The 18373-nt window shown below is 44.3% G+C and overlaps 1 protein-coding gene across 1 annotated transcript in view; it reads right to left on the reverse strand.

The window, feature by feature from the left end:
• Nucleotides 1-18373, reverse strand: part of LOC126482223 (atrial natriuretic peptide receptor 1) — a 1286869-nt gene that overhangs the window by 820847 nt on the left and 447649 nt on the right. Inside the window, exon 3 of the mRNA XM_050106202.1 lies at nt 15465-15539. Coding sequence (XP_049962159.1) covers nt 15465-15539 — 75 coding nt within the window. The remainder of the gene's footprint in view (nt 1-15464; nt 15540-18373) is intronic.

Genomic DNA, 18373 nt, shown 5'->3' on the forward strand with positions numbered 1-18373 from the left:
TACAGCCAGTGTACATCCATGATACTGGTGTAGTTACGGTCGAAATATGTGAACTATCCTGGGAGTCAAGTAGATTTTATCTGATGCACCATTGCAGGTTTACTGTAATCCTTGCACCCTCACATTGACGATGCGAAACCGAAATTGCATCACGATTGAGTATTACCTGCTTCATGCTTCTCTCCAAGAGATTAATGCCGACTAGAGGAGTAGTCTCAACATTAGGCGGGCGCTGGGCTATTGCATAAGCCTCGCGGGCATTTTCACAGTCATTGTCCCGATGTACATCTATGATACTGGCGCGGCTACGGTCACCGCATTACCCGCTCCTTCGATTCCAAAAGCTTGTATTTGATGCACCACTGCCTGTTTACTGTAACCCTCCTACCCTCACATTGACGATGCGACAGAGAAGTAGTATTCCGACTGAATACTACATTCTCCATTCCGACGTCTCTGCAAGAGACCTATGACGCCCTTAGGAGTTGTCTCGCTAGTACGCATGTGCTGGGCTATTGCATAAGCCTCCAGAATATTGTCGGGGTCATTCTGTAAACGTACATCTATGATACTGGCGCGGCTATGGTCAGCACATGGAACATTTCCTGGAAATCCATTAGCTTGTATGGAATTCCCCGCTGCCCGTTTACTATAACCCTCGCACCCTCACATTGACCATGTCATAGAGATATTGCATCGCGACTGAATACTATAGGCTCCTTGAAGACTTCTCTCCAAGATACTACTGCCGCCCTCGGGAGTGTCACCATTAGGCAGGTGCTGAGCTATTGCATAAGCCTGGAGGTCATTGTCGGGGTCATTCCACTGGCATGGCTATGATCAGCGCGTAGAACTTCTCCTGGGAGTTCATTAGTTTGTATGTGATGCACCACTGCCCGTGTTCTGTAACTCACGCAAACTAACATTGACGATACGACACAGAATTTGCATCGCATTTGAATACAAGTGTCCATGCCGACTTCTCTCCAAGAGACTAAAAGGGCTCTTGGCAACTGTCTCACAATTTGGTGAGTACTGGGCTATTGCATAAGCCTCGAGGTCATGCTGCCAGTGTAAATCTATGATACCGGCGAGCCTACCATCTCCACGTGGAACGTCCCCTAGGATGCCAGTAGCTTGTATCCGATGCACCACTGCTCGTTTACTGTAAATCTCGCACCCTTGCATTGGTGATGCGTCACAGAAATTGTATCACGACTGAATACTGCAGGCTTCATCCCGACTTCTCTCCAAGAGACTAATGCCGCCCTCAATAGTTGTCTCGCCATTAGGCGGGTGCTGGACCCTTTCCATACGCCTCTAGGACACTATCACAGTCATTCTGCTTGTGTACATGTAAGGTAATGGCGCGGCTACTTTCACCGCAAGGAAACTCTTCTGGGAGCCTAGTAACTTGTATACGATGCACCACTGCCCGTTTCCCGTGACCCTCCCCGTCACATTGAAGATGCGACACAGAAATCGCATCGCAGTTAAATACTCAAGATCCCATGCCGACTTTTCTCCAAGACACACTCAGCATAGATCTCGCCATTCGGCGGGTGCTGTGCTATTGCATAAGCCTCGAGGGTATTGTTGGAGTCATGCTGCTCGTGTAAATCTATGATACTGGCGCGGCTACGGTCACTGAATGGAACCTCTGCTGGGAGGCCAATAGCTTGTATCAAATGCACCACTACACGATTACTGTAACACTCGCACCCTCACATTGACGGTGCGACACAGAAATTACATCGTGTTAGACTACTACAGGCTCGTTGCTAAATTCTCTCGAATAGACTAATACCGCCTACTGGAGTTGTCTCGCCATTACTCGGATGTTTGGCTATTGCATAAGGACATTATGGGGGTCATTCTGCTAGTGTACATCTACGATAGTGGCGCTGCTAAGTCACCACATTGAAACTCTCCTGGGAGTCTAGTAGCTTGTATCCGATGCACCACTGCATGGTTACTGTAACCCTCGCGCCCTCACATTGTCGATGCGACGCTGAAATTGCATTGCGATTGAATACTACAGGCTCCATGCCGACATTTCTCCACGAGACTAATGCCGCCCTGAAGTGTTGTCTCGCCATTAGTCGGGTGCTGGGCCATTGCTGAAGCCTCGAGGACATTGTCTCACTCCAAAACGAGTTCACGTTTTACTGACAGTAGCCCAGAGTGAAAGTCCTTTCGTAGTCTGGTTACTGGAATGTCCGTTCACTAAAATTATATTATTGCTTAATGATTAGATTGGACTAGTAAAAAAAATTGTGCTTGATGACAAAATAATACACTTGGTCATCATGGGTAGCACCTTTTGAAGAGTTCTGCGTTAGTCAAAACATATTAGTTTCGTTCTCTGGCATTGGAGGAGAACATTTGCTCAAACAAGTTCTTGTTGTTAGGGAAAATGTTGCGTTTTGGTGGTACTATAAAATCTCGATCAAGAAACTCTTCCCTGCCGTAATGTTATTCTAGACGGCACTGAAGCCTGAAAAGCGGCTCACAGACTAGAAGACATCGCTGTGAGATAGTGGTAAGACTATGGAATCTGATATGACCGTCTATGTTGAGGTATTCCGTGGTATCCTTAACTCGTCTGATGAGAATGTTGCAGTGATACCTTTGAGGGCCCACAGCCTGTTCCCTTCCCCATTCTTCCTAATTAACAGCTCGTGTTCCATCTCTGTCGACCTCGTCAAGTGACGCGACGTTAAACAGCAGTCTTTCCTCCTTCAACCACTGAGAATATCACGGACGCTAATCGGTATCCCGATCAGTGGCGGCAGAACGCTGAATGCCTTTCCGAATCTGGTGGGCAAAGGCGAATCATTTAACAGAGAGGCCATTAAAATTGCGTCATGCAAAAAAAGACTCAGATAGACATAGAAGGTACTACATGTTTGGATATGATTATAACTTCAGAGCAACCACACACAGCAGGTACGAACAATGAGATCTGCTTTCTGTATATAGTAGGAAATGTTACACAACAGGTTTCTCATTAAGAAGTCGTGTTTGGCTATTAGTTGCTTTTGAGCAGATCATGTTACACCTCTTGAAAGCAGGAGAAAGGACTAGCAGAGCCCGTTGGAATTTAACAGTAGCAGGTTTGTGGCCTACTGAAACAATATGTTTATCCTCCCACGATGCTTGTGTCTGCATTGGTTGGGATGCCACGAATGTCATGCAGATATGAATTCGGTGGGTTCAGGAGGGCAGTACTCAACGCTACGCTTTACCTCAACCACCACAAACAACTAGCGCCAGAGAGGACACGCACTATTCGCTCAGCAGTGCAAAATCGCACAGCTGTTTCTTATGCCATGATTCAAGGATGTGCTTGTTTGCCGCAACATAAGTGCGGCATTGTCTGGAGCACTACGGACTGCAGCCGTTGAATCATCTTCCCTTGTTTGTGTGAAACACCGCCATAAACATACTATAATTGACCACTAGCACCTCATTGAACCTACTTGACGTTATTATCCACCTAGGAAGAGAGAAGTGAAAACTTTTATAGAGCCTCACAAAAGTTGTTCGACTATTTCACTTCGTTAAGTAGATACACTTCTCATTCTAAAGTTTCTGTGGGAGTATCAACAAGTGGTAAACTCGCACCTTTACTGCCAGAACAAATCTACGAACTTTTCTAGGATTAAATTTTATTTTTGTGTCGGTTCACGGCCTCGATTTATTTTGGGAATGAAAATATGGTCCAAGTAGGCTGTATTATGTGTATGATCCGTGCAAGTGGATAATTTCAACTGCGGGTCATTTTCAAATTTAAAATACGCTCTTGAAGATGACCGTAGCATAGAATTGGCCAATTGTACGGATAACAAGTAGCACACAGCCTAGCTGGACCGTGGTTTCATTTTGAAAAATTTTGAGGATAGCCTCAAATCATGTATTTAGAGCTGACCGTCAACTCAGCTGTAGCACTGTAATATTAATGCTTGGAAAGGTCTAGAGGAGGCCTTTATCCAACATTGATGATAATGAAGCAAGGTAGTTTCAGAGAACAATCGATATCATTCCTCAGAGATATCTGTTTGGGAATATCGAGAATTTTGTATCGGCTGATGAATTTTAAGTTGTTTCTTGAAGAGACTAACATATTCTCTAAAGAATTCACATCTCGCTGGCTGGTGTAAGCGCTGGATATCTTCACTTGCGAAAAAATACACCCAAAAAGGAGATACAGACAGAAGAGGAAAGGTCAGGACCAAATGTACCGATGATAAATAAGAAACGACGTTTCCATGCGTCGTGTCCGTGCCTCAGAACACTTTTCCTCCGATCGTCAAAAACAGATACGGAGGCTGTCGAATCTCTCCCACAACCAACAGAACTGGTCCCTATTCTCCCTGTTCTTGTACCGGCTGCAGTATCCCTTCAGATAAACTCAGTCAGCAAGGTGCTAGTGGATTCATATGTGAAGACCTCATGCCTATATTTATTCAGGGTCCAATGCTGTCTCCACTCAGCTCTGCAATAAACGGACACAGCCATGAACAGAGAAATGGCTCTGAGCACTATGGGACTTAACATCTGAGGACATCAGTCCCCTAGAACTTAGAACTATTTAAACCTATCTAATATAAGGATATCACACACATCCATGCCCGAGACAGATTCGAACCTGCGACCGTAGCAGTCGCGTGGTTCCGGATTGAAGCGCCTAGAACAGCTCGGTCACAGCGGCCGGCTCACGAACAGAGAAAGCACTATCAGGCGCCTCGCACGCGTGCTGACCACACTGGGTCTCCGACAAGCAAGACGCTGCTCTCGAGGTAACCGCGACGATTGCACACAATTGTCTCGCAGACGTGCGTTAATTCCGACCAACTCGTAAAGCACCGTATTGGTCCTATTGCAGAATTGGTGGGGTACACCTAGTTTTTCCTCTGTTTAGGAACTTCCGTCTAATATTTGAACTAATATTTGACGGTCTCAGTTACATTGTAAGTTTAACTGTACATATCTGACAGGGATTAAGGCGTAAGTATATTATTAATATATACTATTAAAATATATATTAATAAAATTTAAAAATTTACATAAATTGAAAATATATATTATTAAAAATATTACTGAAGCAAGAAACTGCAAAAAGCTACATTTTTTCCAAGAATGATTGATTACACCGTAATTAGTAGCTTATAGCCAGAGAGCAGAGAGGAATTATCGGAAAAATCTCTATTAGTACACAGTTAACCTGATATACTGTTCATAGCGCACAATCCTAGTTGCAGGTTGATTAACGGCTTCCCGAGGCACCAAAAATTTGATTTCCAGTATTTCATAAAATTATTGACAGAAATCAAAGTACTATGATAAGCTGCTTATTAAGAGATATGTTAAAAGTTTGACTCATTTAGGGCATCATTATATTTAGAAACAGTGTACATGTCTTGAGGCAGACGATATTCATCCAATATATGAGAATGAGGGCACTTATTGAGTTGCAAAAAAAACCTTTACCAAACATTTTCTCACTGACACCCCTCACAAAATCATGACAGGAATAATGTTTATTGGTTACTACATTTGCGCTGTCCATACCGTAAAACTGCAGCATCAGGCGTGGCGTTCTGATTTATTACTTCATTAGTACTAACTCTATTTGTAACATGTATTGTAGACACAATCCAAATACACCACTGAATGTACCTGGAAAATTATCTTATTGTATAACATCTAGTTCAAGCGATACGACGTCATAAACATAGAGATGAGTAAAAAAATCTAGCTTTAGCTTAAAATTGAGCGCAAATTACCGAGATCAGAAGTCTGAAACTGTCTGTTGCACTGCTGTTTGATTTTTTAAAGGGTCGGAGGTGGGGGCTCACTGGTTGTGCAATAACTGCTCGCTGCCGTCTGACGTAGAATCCAGGCCTGATATGAACCGTCCATTCAAAACGTGTGGCTGGTTGCAGGTTTTCCTTTAGTGATATTTATGAAATCAGCCTCAGCGTTGTCGAATCGTTGTGGATAAAATAAGAGTCCAACGACAGCGTTACGGCAAAATTCAACAGGAATGTACACTCTACTCGCAATCAATGTGCACAGTTTAATGAGTAGTTAAAAGTATAATGAACTACTTTTCATTACCTTCGAATCACTCCCCTATTGTCCGCAGCTCGTGGTCGTGCGGTAGCATTCTCGTTTCCCACGCCTGGGTTCCCGGGTTCGATTCCCGGCGGGGTCAGGGATTTTCTCTGCCTCGTGATGACTGGGTGTTGTGTGATGTCCTTAGGTTAGTTAGGTTTAAGTCGTTCTAAGTTCTATGGGACTGATGACCATAGATGTTAAGTTCCATAGTGCTCAGAGCCATTTGAACCATTTTTCACTCCCCTATTCTAATCAGAGAGCACTGCTCCTCGAAACAAACAGCACAATTTCAATGTGGAGGCAAGTATTGCCCGTCATTAGCTGGGAAACTCCCTCCGTTTATGCTTCACTGAAGAACTCTTTTGTACTTTACAGTTGCTTGTATCTTGGACGTACCTCTAATCACGTGTCACGTCGCACCAACACCCGTCCGCCCTTGCTATTCGTCTTCCTACTCCCAAGCGACGCATTTACTTCCAGTCCACAAAACGTGCAGAAGGATTAGCAAGTCAGATGTGTATTCATCTCTCTGGTACTTCTCCACTAGAAACTCTGGGTGTCCTTTACCTGCATTAAAAGAGCTGTCATAAAAACTGCACGGCTGTTAGCGACAGCTCTAAATGTGTTACGAGGCAACGATTTCAAAGGTCATCAACACGACTGTCAACAACCGTTTGCCATCCAGTGCTGGTTCAAGGTCATCCCTAGGCTTTAGTGCGCTTAGTGATCTTCACGGCAACTACACTGCAGTTGAATGTTTTGTAATGTTGTCTTACCCCTTATCATTGGGTCATCGCCTTAGTCTTACCCTTTCTCTGGGAATTTTCTAAGGAAGTCCCTTGGCCCATACACTTTGCTTCCGGTTGGCTGCATATCCCCTCCAGATCCATTTCGTTTTATTGACACTTGTAATCACGTGTTCCCCTCCACTGTGGTCTTATGCCCATTACTTTTCCTTTCTCTTATAGTAATTTCCAACATGCAAACCTCCATCGCTTGCTAAGCAATCCTCAGCTTTTGAGTGGTTTTGTGATGTTGTACTGCCATAACTCGAAACTGGTACTCCACACACAACGTAAACTATCTGCTTCATGCACTTCAGAATTTAGTTTTAAAAATTCTATTTGGTTTACAAGAAGAACTGCAGTCCCTTGTTAACCTTCTATTTGTTTCTGTAGCTGACCATGGAATCATCGTTTTTAACTGCCCTAAATGCAAAAATCCATAAGCCGGTTCTACAACTTCATTGTTAAATTGTACTATTTTCTTGTAAGTATGTTGGATTTACTTTATTTTTTTCTATTCCTTGATGAGGTTTATCACTGTTAAAGGGTGGCAGCTCAGTGTTATCGTCAATACGAAAGTGATAATTGCAAGGTTCCGCCTTCTTGCAAGAAGACAATTTCGTTTTACTACCCAAACCTCATGAAATTTGTAGAAATATTTTTGGGCAATAAAACAAAACTGTGCTGTTACAAGGAGGCGAACCGTTAAATTTTATTATTATCTTCTGAAAGTACGTGATAATAGCTTAAATTCCATTATTACAGATAAAACTGAAGTGCTTCATATTTTTTTCTTTTAATTTCGGTGCGGAATTAATTCCTTGTCAGTGTGTTACGTTACACTCTCGTTTGTCCGCGGTTTTAGCTATGAAGGTGAGTCAGAGAGGAAGAAAGGAAGGAAGGAAGGTGCGGTTTAAGTTCCAGTCGACGACAAGGGCATTACAAACTAAACTCATGCTCAGAAAGACAAGACTGGAAAATAATTTGGCCCTATTCTTTTCGTAAACACAATCGCACCAATGGCATTAAACACTTTAGGGAAAGTATGTAAAGCCTAAATACGGACGGCTTTTCGTTCGTCTGAAAGACAGTCCTCTTGAATGTGTTGGAAGTCCTCTTGAATGTGTTGGAAGCTAGCTTGCTCGGTTAGTTGGTCCGGAGTATAGTTCCAGCTCTTGCGGGGGCATAGAGTGGTTACCAGAAAACTAGATCACGACTGGTGAATTCCACGCTGAAGCCCAGATCCCACGCACTGTCAACCAACTTCCGTGTTGTGTTCTGCCGGATTTGTCGTTGGACGAGACTGCAGAAGAACACACCTGTCTCCTGGCGGTTAGTACCAGCCTTTTAACCGCAGCGGCAACTCGCTTATCAGTATTCACTATAGCCGACATATTCGTCTCATGAGAATCAGACAACTCTATTGATATTCAAGACAATTCTCATTTAATATTCAGCCTCAGTTGCACATTTTTAATTAGATTACACGTTTCGATCACTCAGGATCGTCTTCGCATCTAGGTAGTTGCGTCAGCAATCCCTCTCGTTCATTCAGAACCACATATCACAGTACTCTGATATGTTCTTCCGAAAAGACAAGACGGGTTGCTGATACACCTACTCAGAACTGGAGAACACACTGAATGATCTAAATAATTAATCTAATTAAAATATGCAATTGAGACTGAAAAATACATGAGATTTATGATAAATAGGCTTCAGTTATCACTTCTGCTGTACTCACTGGGCTGAACGGTGGCGCCTAAAATGCTTCTGCCAAGAAAAAGCCGTTAGCATTACCAAGAATCGAAAGCGTGTCTGACGCTTTGCAGTTCAGCTGTAAAGCAGCTCAAGTCGAACGGCTCAAACGGAATAAAACTAATTTTACCATACACTTAAAACTGTGCGTTTATTCACAACCGATGTTTGAAAGTTAAGAAATCGTAATTCTACAGAGACGGAAGTCGCTGATAAAGCGAAGTCGTGTGACTCTCAGTAATGACCAGTAGATCGACCCTGGGCATAACAGAAGTACTATGTTACCAAAAGGTAAACTTCTGCTTCAAACAAGATGTGTTAAAACATTCAGTACTTGCAGGGTTACATTTCCCAGGATATAAGTGCACACATCAAAAAAAGTTTTGCATCACCCCAGTTAAAAGAACTCCTGAAGATAGACCTTGACTGTGGATATTGTATCACAGACACAGTCCCTTTGCTGTTCACAGATTTTACTAAATCGGCCCAAAGATCTAAACGACCATGCATGAGCAACACATATTAGACGGAGGATTCCGACAGCCGATCAGTTCCAGTCATTCCACGAGGAAAGAGGTATACGGCTTGTGTTCTCTGCAGTTCAACCATGCCTAGACAGTAAATACCGCGGTTCGATCGCGTCCGCATTGTTACTTTGTGCCAGGAAGGGTTCTCAACAAGGGAAGTGTCCAGGCGTCTGGAAGTGAACCAAAGCGACGTTGTCCGGACATGCAGACGATACAGAAAAACTGTCGATGAAATGCCTCGCTCAGGCCGCCCAGGGGCTACAACTGCAGTGGATGACCGCCACCTACGGATTATGACTCGGAGGAACCCTGACAGCAACGCCACCATCTTGAATAATGCTTTCCGTACAGCCACAGGACGTCGTGCTACGACTCAAACTGTACGCAGTAGGCTGCGTGATGCGCAACTTCACTCCCGACGCCCATGGCGAGGTCCACCTTTGCAGCCACGACACCATGCAGCGCGGTACAGATGGGCCCAACAACATGCCTAATGGACCGCTCAAGATTGGCATCACGTTGTCTTGGCCGATGAGTGTCCCATATGCCTTCAATCAGACAATCGTCGGAGACGTGTTTGGAGGCAACCCGGTCAGGCTGAACGCCTTACACACCCTCCGGTGGGTGCAGCAAGGAGGAGGTTTCCTGCTGTTTTGGGGTGGCAATATGTGGGGCCGACGTACGCCGCTGGTGGTCATGGAAGGCGTCGTAACGGCAGTACGATACATGAATGCCGTCCACCGACCGATAGTGCAACCATATCGGCAGCACAAAGGCAAGGCATTCGTCTTCATGGAGGACAATTCTCGCCCCCAACGTGCACATCTTGTGGATGACTTCCTTCAGGATATCGACATGGCTCGACTAGAGTGGCCAACGTGTTCTCCAGACATGAACTCTATCGAACATGCCGTGGATAGATTGAAAAGGGCTGTTTATGGACGACGTGACCCACCAACCACTCTGAGGGATCTACGCCGAATCGCCGTTGAGGAGTGGGACAATGTGGGCCTACAGTGCCTTGATGAACTTGTGGATAGTATGCCACTACGAATACAGGCATGCATGAATGCAAGAGGATGTGCTACTGCGTATCACAGGTACCGGTGTGTACAGCAGTCTGGACAACCACGTCTGAAGGTCTCGCTGTATGATGGTATAACATGCAATGTGTGGTTTTCATGAACAATAAAAGGGGAGGAAATGATGTTTATGTTGGTCTCTGTCCCAGTTTTCTCTACAGGTTCCGGCGCTCTCGGACTCGAGGTGATGCAAAACTCAATTTGATGTGTGCAACTGTGCTGTTGTGAGTTGTTCTTCACTTATTCGTATCAAGTGTAAATGTTATGTGCAGTAATAATTAAAAAGCAGCAAAAGAACTTAATCGTCACGGCTGACAGTTTGCAGTGTTCGTGAAGACCACTTAGCTCCTCACTTTCAGAAGATACACGACGACATTGTTACTCTCGGTACAAACGTGCTTTCATTATAAAGTTTTTGGTCAGAGTAGTCAATAGGTTGAGACGACAAAAGTTCTGTTTCAGAAAGGACTGGCCGTAACACATGAAGCCGTTGCATATCAAGGTGGATCTTCGATTCAAGTCCAGTACGGTGTCTGTTTTGTGCTCATTTAACCGGCCACAGAACGATAATTACCATAACGTATGATATGACCATCTGTAGGAACGTATAATTGTGATTAGAAACTACAATTTGTTAAATACATATGAAAATGGCTAAATGTAAGTAAATGTGATTCAGTTTTTTTCCGGTTAGTGGCTCTTTCACAAAATCACCTTATGCGCCCCTCAATAAGCAAAAGGCATAAAAATCAGATTGAAATAAATCAGGAAGCTCTCATGCCACTTTTCGCAAGTTAATCAATTAGGCAGCTGCGATATTCTATACTGGTAAATGTGGCATAAAGTGAGCATAATCAAGAGCAGAAGACCGTAGTTACTACTTTTTTGGCTACTTAAGTATCTAAAACAGGCTCTGAAGACCTTGATTACTTCCCGATACTGTAAGAAGCTTGACACAATAGTAGCAGTTATGACCATGGACAACTGATTCTCTTTTACAAGAGAATTGTTGCGTAGCTTATCTGAAACGCCACGCTCAGCAGCTGAGCCGCAGAACTTCGCAGACCGCCAGCTCCTTTCAGCACTTCTCTCCCATTCACAGACGCGCCCCTGCATGCGCTGCATGTCTTCTAAAGAGCAGAGGACGTACCAGCTGTACTGTTCTTTGAGCCGAAATCGGGGCGTGTTTGGATAGCTTACTGTAGGAACGGTACTTGCAGAAGACTGCTTTTTATGGATCAAAACTTTCATAAGATTCTCGATAATGTGCCGTAGTTATCTTTCATTTTCGGAATAATAAGCCTCTGACGAAGAAATCGAACCGAGTGATTGGAAAAAAATACAGGTCAGTCTTATCTACAAAAAGGGTAACCGAAGTAATCTACAAAACTGTTGTCCACTGTCAGTGACGTCTCTGTGTTACAAAGGGTGTCACACCCATGAGTCGTCAGGCGCATATTATCTTGTGTTTCGGCAGACATTTGCAATTTAGTTTTTTGAATATACAGCTGGAGTCATCGCAAACAAATGCTGCTCACCACGGCTTCCATACGACGCCTGGCGCGTAGGAAAGCATTCGTTTCTCCGTTTACAAACGAAATGCCTTTAAAGTGGAATTTTACGTGCCAGTTCAACAGAGCGGTCAAAAATGAGTCTAGTGCGAACTGCGGCAGCGGCTGAGCAACACGCTTCTTCATGACGGAAGCAGTCAGCGCTGAACATGTCGGTGCAGTCATTGCTGAAGTACTGGCCGTGCTTCGTGTTTTTCTGTCCTGTTAATGATGCATATCGATAAAAGGAATATCGCACTAGACTAATTTGGGACTGCTCTGTTGGCACATCAAATTCCACTTTAAAAGGAAACAAACGACGCTTTCCTTTGCCCCTGGGCGTCGTATAAACGTGATGAGCAGGTTCCGTTTGGGCTGACGCCAGCTCTAAGTTGCAAAAAGGAAATTGCAAATACCTGCAGAAACACCAGAGAAACGGCGCCTGATGACTCACGGGACAGACATTAGGTATACCAGAACAAATTCTGAGTTCAAATATAATGAGCTGTTTCGACGGAATGACTTCATTCATGCTAACTAATAAGGATTTCGAAAGCGTCGATGTTTCGTAATCCAGCTCGTTGTCTTGGATGGAGGGCTCTCGACAGAAGTTACTTCAGGCTCGACACAGGGAAGCGTGTTGTCAGTATTATGCTAATGACTTGGTGGAAAATATTAACAGCAGCAGCAGACATTTCACGGATGGTGTCATTATCTGTAATGAAGTGGTATCTGACGAAGCCCCATAAATATTCAGTTTCATCTTGATAGGATTTCAAATTCGTGGGAAGCTTGACAACTTGTTTTAAATGTACAGAGATGTAAAACAATCCACTTCACACAAAAATTGGTATTACATTACTACAAAATCAATGATTCAAAATTAGAATCAGTCAGCTCATACAAAAACCTGGAGGTACCAATTTGTACAGATACGAACCGGAATCTTGACATAGGCTCAGTCGGTGGTAAGCTGGGTGCCATACTTCGGTTCATTCGCAAGATACCAGGAAAGTTCTGTCAGTCTGCAGAGGAAACTGCTTACAGCTCGCTTGTGCGTCCCAGCTTAGAATATTGCCCAACTGTATGGGACCCATATCAGACAGGAGTAACAAGTGGTATTTATTGTACACAAAGAAGGGCTGCACGAATGCTCACACGTTTGTTTGCCTCATGTGAGAGTGTCTCGAAGACTGTGAAACACTTCAACTGGCAGCCTTTTGAAGATACATGCAAAATATTCCTCGAAAGCGAACTTACGAAATTTCAAGAATCAGTAGTAAGTGAAGAATCCACAAATATTCTTCAACTTCCTACGCATTGCCCCCGAACAACGGTGAAGACAAATTTAGACCAATTACAGCACGCACCACATACGGGATTCGGTCATGTGGTACCACATTACTTAGCCTGTGCCATGCACTTCTGTGGATTGAAAAGTATGTAAGATTTGCAGAATTTACGTTACAGCCACTACCAAAACGAAACGACTTTTAGAAACGAAGGGGAATGAAGACTTAAATAAATACATTTATTTCGGTTTTTTAAAAACTAATGTGAAACATGGTTGTAACTCTCAATTGGAGCGAAAAAAGTCTCAAAGGAGTGCATGTTTTACGAAGAAGTAACTGGGATAATCCCGGAGATATGGACTACTGGATGAGATGGCCAGCTCGCAAGTTTCCAAGTAAACCTCTTGAACACGCCACCGGCGATCTTGTATCAACGTGGCGAACTGCTTCAATGTGAAAATTTTCTTTCCACCTCCAATAAACGTTCTCCACACCAGTGTCATGTTGCGTAGCCTCACTTGTGTCTAGTATTAGTTGAGTCACGTATCTTACCACCAAAAATATTTTTTTTTTCGGGCAACTGTCAACAGGACTGACATACTTGGAGAAATTCCAGGTATACTTCGTGCTCTCTTACAGTACCTTTATCTACTACCTGCCCGACCCTTAGCTGAGTTTTCTGCGCGTCTGACTGACAAGCAGCGGCCCCGGGTTCGATTCCCGGCCGAGCCGGAGATTTTCTCCGCTCGGGGACTGACTGTTGTGTGGTATTCATCATCACCTCGTCATCATCGACACGGAAGATACCCATTGTGGCGTCAACTGAAAAGACTTGCAACTCTGCGACCGAACTTCCCCAAGTGGGGACTCCCGGTCATCAATGCTATACAATCATTATCACTACTAGCTTAGATTATGGATCATCTTCGCAGTGTAACAATATCCATTGTGAGAACTCCAAAGGCATATATGCTGTTTAACTAGGAAAGTAACAATGACGTATAGTTTTCTGGTTAAATAGCATGTATGCCATGTGAAGTTCTCACAACAGATACCTTTTCCACTGTGAAGATGCTCCATGATCGAAACCGGTTGAGAATAAATGTATTGTAAGTCAGCACAGAGTGTATTATGCATTTCTCGGTTGGACGCTACAGCAACTGTAGCAGCTTTTCACTTCTAAGCGGGCATATCAAATATTATATAGGCTTTGTGCATATTCACTAGCAAGCTAAATGAGTTTTGTTAAATGAATTACTTCATCCTGATCAAGTGTTCAGCGGTGTAAATGTAAACAAGGCAAAACTCAAACATGTAGCCAGTAATTTCATACTAAACTCATTAGTGAAACAACTTCGCCCGCAAACAAGCTTCACGCGGAGGGTCTGAGGAATAGCAAGTGCGGAGACCCTGATAACACGGGGCTCCATCGATAACAATAAAAAGTGGACATTACAATGTTTTCCCTGTTCCAACAACAAACAAGTGAGATCTTCATCAGCAGAACTTAATCTTGTAAAAAATAAATCGGTAAGGGATAACTTCAACTATTTCTAAAACTACTACATATATCCAAATAAAGTTGTTAACAAAGTAGTAAGTAAAGATTCAAATCCATAACTGTGTGTATGACGGTTTTCGTGGGTAATCAAAACTATAAAATCTTCACTGTTTCTTGTCGCGAGAGAACGCAGCGTAAACGCGACCTCTTGGAAAGGCTGCTCTGTCTAATGAAGTGTTACCTGATATTGGCAATATCGTGGCAGTAATTTACATATAGACTGATTGTCGCATAAAGCAGTGATCTCTGCTGGCGTCTTGCAGTAATCACTTTGTTTAGTCAACGACTGTGCTGAGATGAGATTGAGTAGCTGTAAGACTGTTATTTTGTGCGGGTCGCATTCAAATCAGACGGAACGCAGTTCCGGTCGTTCGGGAACTTGACTGCGATAGTACATACTGCGCACAGCGCTGGAGTCAGGTACTGAGGGAATCCCAGAAGAGAACGAAGCCTTTGTGATGCAACACAAAGATACTGAAAATTATGTGGGCTGATAAGATTGAATCGGCGAAGAAAGCAACTGAGTGTAGGAAGGGGCAGGATAATAGCACAAGTGTTAAGACATCAGGGAGTAACTTCCAAGACTCTAAAGCTTGGTGTACAAGGCAAAAACTGTAGGGAAAGATAGAGACTGTAATATTTCCAAGAAATAACTGAGGACGTTGAGCAGAAGTGCTGTTCTGAGATGATGAGAACGGCGCACGAGAGGACGTCACGACAGACCCCATCAAATCAGTGAGCAGACAGCAGGGGAAAAAATATTTAAGCTTTTTGCTGGATACTCACCGAGGACTCGTTCTTCCATTTGTGCAGGCGACCCAGGATTCCGGAGGAGACCGACAGCTGGCCCTCGGACGGCGGCTGCGGCACACAGAAAGACACACATCAGCACCAGAACCAGAGCCGAGCACCACCAGCTGCTTCGCCCCGGCTGGGGCGGCGTGCTTCCCCTCTGCAAGCGCAGCGTTCCCCAGAAAGCAGATAGCACACAATTTTTTTCCATTCCATTGGCGCAAGGTGGTGCAGCCACCGGTTTTTAATTATTTCGGAATAAAAACAGTCTTGGTTGCAATCAAGACTGTTTCAATTCAGAAACACGTAGCGTACAATATGACGAAAACTGAAAAACGAATATACTAAGTCTACTAGTATGAAACATAGCCATTTACTTGAGGAAGAAGCTTTTGAGAAGCATTGTGTGGTAGTGAAACATGGACTGTGGGAAAACCAGAAGAAAATCGAAGCAGGCCGTACATTAAGAACGCGATGCGCTGCTACCAGTGTGATCGTTTGAACCACTCTCGAATGTCTTGTGGACAGCCAGCCAAATGTGTAGCCTGTGGTAGGGATGGGAACGAGGGCGATTGTCCGCCTCCTTCTCCCTGGCGGCCATGCCGCCTCCTCTCGGGACTGTCCCGTGTATCTTGATGAGCGGGCTGTCCAAGAGATGCGGATAAAGGAAGAAGTGCCTTATCCAGTAGCTCGCAAGTTATTGGCTAGTCGCGTTCTCCAGTCTGGTACTTATAGTTCTGTTCTTGCTACCTGTTGCTCCATGGAGGACATGGCAACGCAGGCGTGCGACGTCAAATTCAACACTGAGGTTGTGAAATCGCCCAGCATCAAGGTTGCATCGCCATCCCCCTGTGCAACAAGCCGTCAGACTCTTGCCTCAAGGAGCGAAGCCACCAGCTACACACCCAGTAGGCAGGAAAGGACAGGAGGAGTATTCCCGTGAAGAGTTCCTCCATCCCTACAGTCAAACAACACCCAAATCTTCCCGTATCCGGAAAGGCTCGGAGAAGTCCACTAAAGCGAAATGGTCTTCTCCTTCGCCACGTGATACTTTTGCCTTGCCGGCCTCCATGATGCCGGTGCGAACCATCAACCGTTTTTCTGCGGTGGACTCCACAGACCGACCGCACAAGCAAGCCGACGCTTCTGTGGGCCCCATGTAGCAGGATGCTCCGGCTTCTGTGCCATGTAGTAGCTGGCTGTTACTAGGCAGCCGCCGAGGTGACACCCCCACAGCTCTTCCTCATCATGACTCTCCTCCAATGGAATATTCGCGGCCTTCGATGCCACAAAGAGCATTTACGACTCCTTTTAGCATCGCAGCGTCCCCTTGTGCTCTGCCTTAAGGAAACGAAATTGCGCCCTCACGACCACTGTGAGCTTTGAACTTCCCCCTGTAGTCTGGATTCCATCTCATGGGGGCGTCATGCTGCTCATACGGGATGGCATTCATAGACAACCCATCTCCCTGACTACCCATTTTCAAGCTGTTGCAGTTCGCCTTCTCCTTCCCCACTTGACTTTTTCCCTCTGTACCATTTACGTCCCTTCATCATTCGATGTCATCAGGGCAGACTTCCTGCAGCTTATTGGGCAGCTAACTCCCCTATATTTGCTACTCGGTTACTTCAAGGCCGTGTCCTATGTGAGCGACAGAAGGGAACGACAGCGATCGACTTCTGGATACGCGACACTCCAGAGACAGGCAGCAACAGGCGAAAATCTTGGGTGTCCTGCGTACGAGCGACCATGTCGCGCTACAAGACGGCTGCTTAGAGGCAACCAGCTGTTTCTATAAAACGGCTTCCATAACCTGTAGAATACTGTAGCTCAAGAGTAAGGCTACAGATTTAGGTTTACTTAAAAAAAATAAACAGAAAAGGAATGCTGTTCACGAAATTTACGAACGTGGGAATTGTAAGCATGCTGTTTAGGTTTTTATGTTAGTAACGTCACCTTGCGCTCTGTATGAAAATCACTGGCTGTGCTGTGTGCAGTCTGTGGTTGGTTGCATTGTTGTTCGCCATTGTAGTGTTGGGCAGTACTTATGTCATAATTCCTGTAACACTGATGTATCTGTTTATTTCTATTCTTTTGTAAAGCTTGTACTATCACAAACGTTATCTGTCTTGTTATGTTCTTTAATGACTCCTTACACAGATGGGGTAAACTTCCTTTGGCCGCTTGCGACTGTGGCGCTGAGAGACAGACGGTCAAACACTTCCTGCAGGAATGCCCCACTAAGGGCATACGAGGGTGACCCACAGGATTTCCTAACGGCGACCCAAGAGGCAATCGACTATTTATTATCTAAGCTGGACGTCTGCTTGTGATTGTTCTTCTGTGAGTGTAAATTTACAATTGGCGGTGCTCTTATATACAAACTGTTATTTATTGCTCTGTTTATACATATGTAATTTTTCTTAAATCGTGTTGTTTCTGTAATTTTTACTGTGATGTTATGAGCCATACGCTAAATAAATAATAAATAAATGATGTATTTTGTACCTTTGTTATTGTATTCTTATGTTATAAAATTGTAATTGACACCAGTTCATCAAATTAAATAACTTGTAAGTTACATTTCACTGCACGCGTTTCTGTTGGTCATAGTATGTGGACAATATGTGAGAAGTCGGGACTGTTAGTGTTTGCACGTGTGTAGATAATTCAGCAAGGGACTGGTTAACAGCATTGATGATTCTAATGACAATTCCAAAAACTTTGTGAGTGCACAAGTGGTGGTTTATGGACTTGCTATATTGTCCGCAAGACTCGTCGATGGTGATTGTGCAGTTGCACAGTCGCAACAGATGGCTGCTGGCCGTCTCTACAAGGACTGCAGTGGGTCTGCATCTTTGATGGCCCACCAATACCATTATTTCTACAAGGACTGCAGTGGG

The sequence above is a fragment of the Schistocerca serialis genome, chromosome 5, assembly GCF_023864345.2.
Source record: "Schistocerca serialis cubense isolate TAMUIC-IGC-003099 chromosome 5, iqSchSeri2.2, whole genome shotgun sequence".
Classification (NCBI taxonomy): Eukaryota; Metazoa; Arthropoda; class Insecta; order Orthoptera; family Acrididae; genus Schistocerca; species Schistocerca serialis.